General features: G+C 46.8%; 1 protein-coding gene across 10 annotated transcripts in view; it reads right to left on the bottom strand.

Annotated features, from left to right (window-relative positions):
* C2CD5 (C2 calcium dependent domain containing 5) overlaps positions 1 to 10601 on the bottom strand; it is a 124106-nt gene extending 113505 nt beyond the window's left edge. For 5 of the 10 annotated variants that reach the window (XM_084809155.1, XM_084809154.1, XM_084809152.1 and 2 more), the window contains exon 1: positions 10279 to 10599. In XM_084809155.1, coding sequence (XP_084665281.1) covers positions 10279 to 10575 — 297 coding nt within the window. In that variant the 5' untranslated portion in view covers positions 10576 to 10599. Of the gene's footprint in view, positions 1 to 10278 lie in introns of all 10 variants that reach the window. The other 5 variants (XR_014784232.1, XM_084809150.1, XM_084809151.1 and 2 more) reach the window with 2 other exon arrangements.
* Between the last annotated feature and the right edge of the window lie 904 nt (positions 10602 to 11505).

Below are 11505 nucleotides of genomic sequence, written 5' to 3' on the forward strand. Positions count from 1 at the left end.
AGGCCTTCCTGTCCTGCGCTCTCTCCCGGAGCGTGCTCAAGTTCATATTCATTGCATCCGTGATGCTATCTAGCCATCTCATCCTCTGCCGTCCCCTTCTCCTTTTGCCTTCAGTCTTTCCCAGCATCAGGGTCTTTTCCAGGGAGTTTTCTCTTCGCATTAGGTGGCCAAAATATTGGAGCTTCAGCTTCAGTATCTGTCCTTCCAATGAGCACTCCGGGTTGATTTCCTTTAGGATGGACTGATTTGACCTCCTTGCAGTCCAGGGGACTCGTAAGAGTCTTCTCCAGCACCACAGTTCGAAAGCATCAATTCTTCGGCGCTCAGCCTTCCTTAGAGTCCAGCTCTCACAGCCATACATTACTACTGGGAAAGCAGTGATAAGACTGCTCTTTAAAAAGCCCTCCTTGGATCGCCAAGTTTTGAACAACTTTCGCCCAGTCTCAAATCTGCCATTTGGGGGCAAGATAATTGAGCAGGTGGTGGCAATGCAGTTGAAGGCACACTTGGAAGAAACCAATTATCTAGATCCATTTCAGTTGGACTTCAGGCTTGGGCATGGGACAGAAACGGCCTTGGTCGGCTTGGTGGATGATATGAGGAGGGCTCTGGATAGGGGTGAATGCTCCTTCCTTGTTCTCCTCGACCTCTCAGCGGCTTTTGATACTGTTGACCACAGTATCCTCCTGGAGGGGTTGGGCATTGGAGACATTGTATTATGGTGGTTCCGGTCCTTCCTCTCTGGCAGGCACCAGAGGGTAGCACTGGGAGAGGAGGTTTCAGACCCATGGCCACTCACCTGTGGGGTGCCACAGGGTTCTGTCCTCTCCCCAATGCTATTTAACATCTATGTGAAGCTGCTGGGGGCTATCATCAGGAGGTTTGGGGTGCAGTGTCATCAATATGTGGATGACATGCAGCTCTACCTCTCGTTCAAATCTTCACCAGCGTTGGCTGTAGAATCCCTGTCCAAATGTCTGGAGACAGTGAGTGGCTGGATGGGAAGGAATAAGCTGAAGCTGAACCCTGACAAGATCGAGGTACCTTTGGTAGGAAAAGGGGGATGTTGACCTGGTGCTGAATGGGGTACAGCTACCCTTGAAAAACCAGGTCTGTGGCCTGGGGGTCATTTTAGACTCCCAGCTGTCCATGGAAGTGCAGGTGTCAGCTGTGAGCCGGACAGCGCTGTACCAACTCCATCTGATATGGTGGCTGCACCCCTACCTTCCCGACCATCTGCTCCCATCGGTAGTACATGCCCTGGTCTCCTCTCGTCTAGACTACTGTAATGCGCTGTATGTGGGCTTACCCTTGAAGACAGTTCGGAAGCTGCAGCTGGTGCAGAACACAGCAGCTTGCCTGTTGAAAGGCAGCCGCCGGCATGATCACATCACTCTGGTGCTGAAGGGGGTGCACTGGCTACCAGTTGTTTTCTGGGCCAAATTCAAGGTGTTGGTTTTGACCTTTAAAACCCTATATGGTTCTGGCCCAGCCAATCTCAAGGAGCGCCTCCAGCAACACCAGACAGGCTGCTTAACAAGATCAGCCTCGGATGGCCTTCTCTCTCCTATCAGCCAGGACAGCTAGGCTGGTGAGGACAAGGGAGAGGGCCTTCTCTGTGGTGGCTCCCACTCTGTGGAACTCCCTCCCTAGGGAACTCGGCCATGCCCCCTCTTTAATGAGCTTCCACCACACACTGAAAACTTGGTTGTTCAGGCAGGCATTTGGGGTGGGTTAGGGTATTATTATTTATTATTATTTATTATTTATTTCATTTCTATACCGCCCAATAGCCAAAGCTCTCTGGGCGGTTCACCAAAAAAATTTTTTTTAAACAATGTTTTAATGTGTAATTTTACTGTTTTAAATTGTACTGTTGTACATTGCCCAGAGTGGCTGGGTGACCAATTAAGAAATTTAATAAATAAATAAAAGGTGATTCACTGGATGACCTTACTACTGACCCAGTCAATGACTACACACACACACAATTCCTCTGTGCCTCACTTTTCCATATTAGCCAGTTTTTGTAACACATTTTTTAAAGTCTTCCATTGTTTTACAAAATTATAGTCCAATTATCTGAATCACAGCAAGCTGAAATTTATGCCCCACCTGCCACCTTGAAATACAACCATTCAAATGTGTGAAAGCATAACTCTATTGTAATAGATTTAGGTTTGGGTTTTTTTTAAAGTAGGTCCTACCAGTCTTTACTATGGTTTAAAAGAGGTGGCAACAGATTTTTTCCTTTTTAATATGTCAGAACATAATACTGTTATCAGCCCTCTGATCTCTCTTAACTATCTTAATTTTCATTTTAAACTCTTGATCTTTACCATCCTATCTGAGTGGGCCCTTTAGAAAGAACTCAGTTAAACACAGTTAGCTCCCTTTCTCCTTGTGTTTTTTTACATGAACAAGGATTAATCTGAAACTGAACGAATTAAAAGGGGGAACAGCCCCTCCAAAGTGAGGAACTCTTCTGACATAGTGATTTTCATGCTGGGATCTATGACCATTAGTTTCAGGATCTTTATCTCAAGCTATTGTTTGTTGCTGTTGAGTCGTTCAGTCGTGTCCGACTCTTCGTGACCCCATGGACCATAGCATGCCAGGCCTTCCTGTCCTGCGCTCTCTCCCGGAGTGTGCTCAAGTTCATATTCATTGCATCGGTGATGCTATCTAGCCATCTCATCCTCTGCCGTCCCCTTCTCCTTTTGCCTTCAGTCTTTCCCAGCATCAGGGTTTTTTCCAGAGAGTTTTCTCTTCGCATTAGGCGGCCAAAATATTTCAGCTTCAGCTTCAGGATCTGTCCTTCCAATGAGCACTCAGGGTTGATTTCCTTTAGGATGGACTGATTTGACCTCCTTGCAGTCCAGGGCACTCGTAAGAGTCTTCTCCAGCACCACAGTTCGAAAGCATCAATTCTTCGGCGCTCAGCCTTCCTTAGAGTCCAGCTCTCACAGCCATACATTACTACTGGGAAAACCATAGCTTTGATTAGACGGACCTTTGTCGGCAAGGTGATGTCTCTGCTCCTTACTATGCTGTCTAGGTTTGCCATAGCTTTCCTCCCAAGGAGCAAGCATCTTTTAATTTCATGGCTACTGTCACCGTCTGCGGTGATCTTGGAGCCCAAGAAAATCTGTCACTGCTTCCATTTCTTCCCCTTCTATACGCCAGGAAGTGATGGGGCCAGATGCCACGATCTTAGTTTTTTTAAATGTTGAGTTTCAAACCAGCTTTTGCACTCTCCTCTTTCACCCTCAACAAGAGGCTCTTTAGATCCTCTTTGCTTTCTGCCATTAGGGTGGTATCATCTGCATATCGGACGTTGTTGATAATTCCCCCGGCAATCTTAATTCCGACCTGTGATTCATCCAACCCGGCGTTTCTCATGATGTACTCTGCATATAAGTTAAATAAGCAGGGTGACAATATGCAGCCTTGTCGTACTCCTTTCCCAATTTTGCTGGTTGTAAGCTATTGTTTACAACCAGCAAAATGTGCTGGGGCATCATTAGTGTAGCAATTACCAGGAGAGATGTAAACCTTCCCTTACTTACAGACATCCTACCTCCCACACCAATTGATCAGAATAGCAGTGTGCCAAACAAAAGGCTGGTCTAGATGTTAGACTCTCCACAGGGATCAGTATCCCAGTGGCAGGTTTCCCATCCCCCAGCTGTAACACTTAGAAGAATCCTTCACTGTGTAAGTCAGGGGCATTGAATAGTGAGTTTCCTTGCCCCTGCCAGTGAATGCCAGTGACACTGGGGCAGGGGAGTCATGATAGCCCTGACTTACACTGTGAGGTATTCAAAACAATATGGTTGGGGAGGTGAGAAGTTTGCCCCTGGAATGCTAATTCACATGGCAATTATAACAGTGAAATTCAGTCAAAATTCCCAAGCAGCTAGTAACCAGCTAGCACCTCTGTCTTCCAGAATCAGGAGCATATTGATGCGTGCCTTCACTCTGCAGCGCTGGCTGAACAGAGGTTCATTAATGCCTAATTCCATAAACTTAGCAATATGCTCCAGTTTCTCCCCAATAAAAGTTCCTCTCATCCAGTGCTTCACAGAATGCCTGAGAGGTAGTAGCAGAATGTACATACGAAGGAGTGAAAGGCAGAAAATAGCAAATGTGCTTATGTGCACGAGAGAAAATGACATGCTGTGCATGGCTGGACAGAGTGAGACTGAGAGAAAAATGAGTTAATGTGTGCAAGAAGATGGCTCTGTTTATGAGGGAGATGAAAGTGGGCTAGGTTGTTGAAAGAATGTGCTCACTGTGTATGCTTGTGGGTGTGCATGCTTGCTGACTCTACACATACTTACTGAATATGTGAACAAGTGAGGGGCATTTAATTGCAAACTGCATAGTGAAAAAGAGAAATAAAGGAAAAAATAGGAAAGAAAATGAAGATATTATTTTTGAAAGCTCAGGCATGTCACAATCCTCTCCAACGCCCCTTCAATATTAATCTTCTAATTATAGCTCCGTCAACACATATATAAACTGATCTGTGATTGGAAACTTTTACATGCATATTGTTTTTATAGCGGGACTAATGTAGCTCTCTAACTTATTTTTTATTTTGTAATAGATGCAACTTTGAAATCTATAAAAACATGACGAGATTCACATCCTTTTGATTCAAGAAGACTCACTATTACAAACGTTGAGAACTGTGTGTCTGGAAAATTAGCCAGAATCGATCATTTTAATGCAAACACTTTGTTCTCACCTAGGATAATGAACAATAGGTCTGGGTAAACATCTTGGGATTCCATTCTAAAACAACCATGAGGGAGACGTTGGTTCTGGATAAAGGGGTTTCCCAATCAACTTTCCACCTCTCACTCTCCCTACCCAGCCTACAGAACTCCTATCTCTAGGGTCTATAAAGAAGCCTTAGAGCCAAACTGACCCTTAACTCCCCATCCCCATCACACAACTGCTTTGAACATTTTATTGCTAATTGCTTTATTTCCTCAGGAGACAGCATTCATAAACACTGATGGCATTCTTACAGCTCAGCCAATGGTGCCAGAGGTTTCATCACTACTACTACAGAATTCTTTAGTCAATCACAATATAGATTGCCAAAACAATCAGTCATAATTTACCATTTTTTAGTCTCACCTGTTTGTTAATTCTAATACATATCTGTGATCCTTTCCTCGTTTGTTTGCCAATATCCCCACCATATTCAATGGCTTTGAAGCATAGGTGGAATTGTAACTCAAGAAAGAGGTAGGCCCTCATGGCTGATACTAGGCCACTGACAATCGTCTTATCCAGACTAGTACAATGTGCCACAAAATATGAGGTGTTCTGGAGCCTGCTATACAGTCTATGTCCGAGTATAATATTTTTATTACATAAAAATACACTGAAAATGTTCTAAATAGTTCTATTGCTTTCTGTTAAGCTAACATAATTAAAGGTTAAATACTGGAATCTCAACTGCCCACAGGAAACCCAAGGGCAGAACATGAGTACAACAGCACCCTCCCACTCATGTTTCCAAGCAACTGGTACCACCTCTGATACTGGAGGTAGTATACAGCCATCAGGATTAGTAGCCATTGATAGCTTTATCCTCAATGAATTTATCCTATTCCCCTTTTAAAGCCATCCAAATTGGTTACCATCACTACATCTTGTGGTTGTGAATTCCATAGTTTAACTATGCACTGTGTGAAGTAGTACTTCCTTTTATCTGTCCTGAAGCTGATTAATAGTGCATATTGCCACATTTTGAAATAACTCCATCTTTCTATTCTACCAAACATATGTGCAGCAGGAAGCCAAGTTGCATACAAGGTATACAAATGCAGAGAAATAAATGCGTGCAGCTGCTTCAACCATGAGCATGTACATCACATGTACAAACAGCTTGAAGCAGCCTGTAATCCAGAAAAACCTTTTAAAGCATATGAAGATATTAGTCAGAATCCATTCTATTAACTCACAAGCTTAATAGGAAGTCTTGAATACTGCACTAAGAAATGACAAATTAGAGAGCAAGAAATCAGAATCTATTAGTAAATGAATAGAGCAAATTGAGTAACTCACATATATTTACTTCATTAGCATAGGGGCCTTTACATGTTCATTCAGCCCCACTTCTTCTGTTGTTGTGTTTTCTTTACTTAACAATAAAAAGGTAAAGGTGTCCCCAACCAGTCGTGTCCGACTCTAGGGTGCGGTGCTCATCCCCGTTTCTAAGCCGAAGAGCCAGCGCTGTCCAAAGACGCTTCCGTGGTCATGTGGCCGGCATGACTGAACACCGAGGCGCACGGAACGCTGTTACCTTTCCCACCGAGGCGGTACCTATTTATCTACTTGCAATGTCTTGCTTTCGAACTGCTAGGTTGGCAGAAGCTGGGACTGAAGACGGGAGCTCACTCCGTCACGCAGCATTTGGGTCTCGAACTGCTGACCTGCCGACCTTTCAGTCTGCAGTTCAGCGTCTTAACCACTAAGCCACCGTGGCCCCTGATGTCAAAAGATGTTTGAAATGTAAAGCTCCATGAGCACCATGAGCAACAGTAGCATTGCTGGAATATGCGTGTCTCAGTCTTCACAAACTTACAGTGGATAGGCTATACTGAAATGTTCCAAAAGCAAACTAGCATGTCTGCTGCAATAATCACATTTAAAAAATATCAAAGGTCTAATCCACAAAACAATCACAACTAATTTAATCAACAGACTAAAAGTTGTATTTATACTGAAAATACCACACAAAGCGCGTAAGGGCCAGTTATGATATTTCTTTCTCCTATTTGCATCATTGGTACACAATTAGGAAAGAGAGGGGAAATTGAAGAAAACATAAGTCTTACTAATGTTTGAAAGATAGTGTGCATGTGCATGAGATACACACCTGACCATTCAGTCATTGCAAAGGGTCATGCCTTCTGCTGTTTTCACCCATTGCATCTTAAAGACCCAAGTACAGAACAGTAATATTCTTCACAGTAGAAATCGTGTTCAACAAAGAAGATTTAAGCACGCTCATTTATAAAAATTAGTGGGCTTCATTTCTCTTACTGTGTGTTCATTAATTTAAAATTGTCATTGCAGTATATGTATTAAAATTATGTAAACAACCACCACACTTCCTTCAAGATGCCCCCCCCCCCCAAACCATTAACTGCCAAACTGAAAAGGACCTCTCAACTGGCCATCACCAGCCAGGACAGGCAAGAGTCAAGAAACCAAGTCATGGACCCACATTTATTTATTTATTTATTTATTTATTCATTCATTCATTTCATTACTGCCCAATAGCCAAAGCTCTCTGGAGAATTCTCTTGAATTCTCCAAGTAACTTATTTGCAGCCTTAGGTGTACTCAACCACCTATACAACTGTGATAGACGAGATGCAAAGGAGACTTCCTGTACAGATCCCGCACTTCCTGTACAGATCCCAACACCTGTTGTCCAAGTCGGAGTGAAGACTTTTTCCTCAAAATATCTTGCAAACATGGTATAGTGGTCAACAAATAATTCCAAAGGATCATAGCTATCCAGTCGAATCAAATTCCTGACTATCCTAAATAGCACTGTTTTAGAACCTGTTTCCAGTAGCAGAATTCACTCCATCAGACAAGTGAAACAAAAAAGACCATGCTTCTGTATATGTGCCAAGTGCCACTCTGTCAGTATTGAAGATATATAACCAACACCTGTTCCTTTCTAGAGTTAATGGGGCTGTTTGCATGTGACACACAAGCGGATGCACTGCCTGCAGCGCATCCACCTCTTCCACTTTAGTACACAACCCACAATCAGCTCCTTTATAGGTTATACTGCATGACGTCCAAACCCAGACTGCTGAATTGTTTATGGGCTAAATAATCCAGTGATTAACCCAACAACTAACCATAGGAGCCAATCGTGGTTTGTGCTGCAAAACAGAAGAAGCTTTTAAACCAATGGGTTGTCGTTACATGCGAACAAGGTCAATAAGAAGAAAGCATATACTACATAAACATGAGAAACATTGGTACTTCTCATTTTAGAAAGTGGACATTGAAGAAATCAATTCCTCTCAAAACTGCTTCACATTACAAAATTCCTACATCAAAATCACTTCCATGTCAGAATTACCAATCATGTGTACTTTTTACCCTTGCATAACAAAAAAAAATTCATGTAGATCACCATGTGTAACAATCAGGGCAGATTTACAGGTACACGTTCCCACTGTATGAACTTGAGCACACTCCGGGAAAGAGCGGAGGACAGGAAGGCCTGGCGTGTTATGGTCCACGGGGTCACGAAGAGTCGGACACGACTTAACGACTGAACAAAAACAACATGTTCCCATTGTACATGTAAGTCTATAAACCACACTGAGACCAAACACAGATTTCTGGTCACATGCAAATATATGTATCAGAGAAACAGGGTTGGCTACAACTGTTTACTATACATGCACTAGTAAACACACAAGCAGCTCTAGCTGCATACAGGCTGGGAAGACACACAACAGTCTACACCAAGCCTGGACAATATGTGACACACCTGTACATAGCCCAGCAGCCATGTCTTTGAAGGGTAAGGTACTTGACAACCCTGGAGGGACCCTTATTCTTCCTGACTTCTAAAAGCGGCCGGGGGGGGGGGAGGGGCACTGACCAAGTGGACAAGAGCAATGGTGAACATCTTTTTACAACAAGATGTGATTCCATTTTGCCTAAAAGAGGTGGTGCTAAGACTTCTGTTAAAAAAACAACAGCAACCCTCCTTGAACCTACTGTACTGGGTAATTTTCAGTCAGTCTCCAATATTCCATTCTTGGGCAAGATGCTGGAGTGTGTGGTGGCTTCTCAGCTCTGGTTATAATGCAGAAACTGCTTTGGTCACTTGGTGGGTAATCTATGCCTGGAACTAGAGAAGGGAAGTGTGTCCCAGTTGGTTCTGCTGGACCTCTCGGCGGCATTTTGATACCATCAACCATTGTATTCTTCAGAGGCATCCGAGATGGGCCTGGGAGGCACTGTTATATTGCATTTCTGGTTTTCCTTAGAGGGGCTGCTTCAGAAGGTGGTGGCCTCTATGCACAACTAAAACAACCAAGAGTCTTGTGGCACCTTAAACACTAACACATTTATTTATTCTGACATAAGCTTTCGTAGACCTGTCCAATTCATCAGATCCAGTTCATCTGGTTACATCTGATGAAGCAGATAGTGACCATGAAAGCTTATGCCACAATAAATAAATGTGTTAGTATTTAAGGTGCTGTAAGGCTCTTGTTGTTTTTGCTGCTACGGACTGACACAACTACCCCTCTGGAAATTTATACATAGCTAGTGGGCTCAGTTCAGCTCAGTAGGTTACAAGCTGGACAGACCTGATCCACACACAGACCTGATGTTATTTATTTAGATTTATAGTCCACATCTTCCCAATGACTTAGGTTAACAAAAGCAGCAGCAGCAACAAAGCAAACAGAATAAAATGCTGGCTAATCCAATGACATGTTTATATATATTTATCTTGTGCCTACTACCAAGTAACTCCAGGCACTGTACATGGGACGCCCCACCCCACCCCCTTTTTCATTATCAGATCAAACCTTTAAAGTAGCTTAGGGTAGATAGTGACTGACCCAAGTTCACCAAGCAAGAGCTCCACACAGGTATTTTGATATAACATACAAAGCCTGCCCCCTCCCATTTAGGGCAGCTGAGAGTCAGGCCACTGCTTCAAGGGTAAAATAAGGCTCACATAAGCAAGACTGAAGCCACAAACAGTGCAAACCGAAAACCAGTGCGACGTAGTGGGGGATCGTGACTCGAATTGCCCCACTGGGGCAGTGAAGCTCCCTGAGTGATCCTGCCCAGTTTCAGAAGGGTGTTGTGAGGATCAAGTGGCGGCGGCGGCGGCGGCGGCGGCGGGGGGGGAGGAGGCGGCCACGTGCCTCCCCGAGTGATAGCAGAGGTAATCAAAGACCCCCCCCCCCACACACACACACACACACACGCCCCACCTCGCCGTTAGCCTGCGCGCGCGAGCGCCGTACGCTCATTTATGCAGAAACATGTATGCCTCCCCGCGACCTGGCGCCCACAGAACAGTGTCGGGCGACGCCAACAACGCGTGTCGGCAGGGGATGATGGCAGTTGTGGCGCCACACGTCGAGCCGGCGGCCGGGAGGCTGCTCGCCCACCCCCGGAGGCCCGCAGCGGTTTTGCGCCAGGCCACGCCCGAGGCGCCCCGCGGCTCAGGGAAGCCCCACCCCGCCAGACCTCCACGAAGGCGTCCGTCAGGTCGCTGGCTCGGTCCATGACGGGCAGGTGCCGCCCAGCCACAATCTTGACCTTCAGCTTCCCCGGCATCTTCCTTTCGCTCCGACCCCGCCTTCCTCCTCCTCCTCCCCCTCCTCCCCCCCGCGGCGGTTGCTGCTGAGGTAACGGCCAAGGCGCGTGCAGAGCGGGCACGGTCGGGGGGGGGGGGAGAGAGAGAGAAGAGCGGTGCGCGCGCCGCCAGTGCGTGCGCGCGCGCGGCAACGGTGTTTCCACCCCCCCCCCGTTCTTTCTCCGCATACACACACACGCAAAATCGCCTACTACTTCAGCGGCTTACTGCGCGTGCGCAATCGTTCACACGCGCCCCTCCTTTCCTCCCCCACTACCACCAGCTGGCTCGTGCGCACGCGCAGGCACGGAGGCCCGCCGGCTGACTGCGAGGCCGAGGGAACGATGGCCTCTGCGCGCGGGCGCGGGCGCGGGCGCGTCCCGCTATGAGCGTCCGCCGCCGGGCGGGCTTTCGCGGGTCTCTTGCCCGGCCTGAGCGCTTCGGCTGATTCCCGAACAGAGCGGAAGGTGAGAGGCGTCGCTTCGAGGCCGTATCGGTCGAATGCCGAGTCGTCGACAGGAGCCCCCGCTTGCCGTTGCCATGGTTCCCTTTCCAGGATGCGTGGAAAGGCGCCGAGCTGTCGATTCCTCGCCTCTTCCCCAGGCCCGCAGGCACGAGCTGCAAGGGCGTGCTGCTGCGCCAGCATTGACGGGCCGGGGAGCGGGCCTGGGGCTCGATTTCCCGCCGGGCTGCTCCCTCCCTGTACGAGTTTGGGCCTGCCAGCCACATAGACCGCGGCTGGGGCGCCTCCCGCCTTTGCTACGAGACAGCAAAAGAGTGCCAGCGCAGCCCCTCGGAAATAAGCCCCATCACTGAGCTCTGTCGGGGCAAGCGCCACCTCTGAGGGAGCAAGAGCTGGCAGCCATTTTAATTTCCCAACATGCCCGGCAGGAGTCCCTTGTTGGGGGCCTTGTTGTTCAGTCGTTCAGTCGTGTCCGACTCTTCGTGACCCCATGGACCATAGCACGCCAGGCCTTCCTGTCCTGCGCTCTCTCCCGGAGCGTGCTCAAGTCCATATTCATTGCATCCGTGATGCTATCTAGCCATCTCATCCTCTGCCGTCCCCTTCTCCTTTTGCCTTCAGTCTTTCCCAGCATCAGGGTCTTTTCCAGGGAGTT

The sequence above is a fragment of the Heloderma suspectum genome, chromosome 7, assembly GCF_057233095.1.
Source record: "Heloderma suspectum isolate Gila_16-S chromosome 7, 16-S_ref, whole genome shotgun sequence".
NCBI lineage: Eukaryota > Metazoa > Chordata > Lepidosauria > Squamata > Helodermatidae > Heloderma > Heloderma suspectum.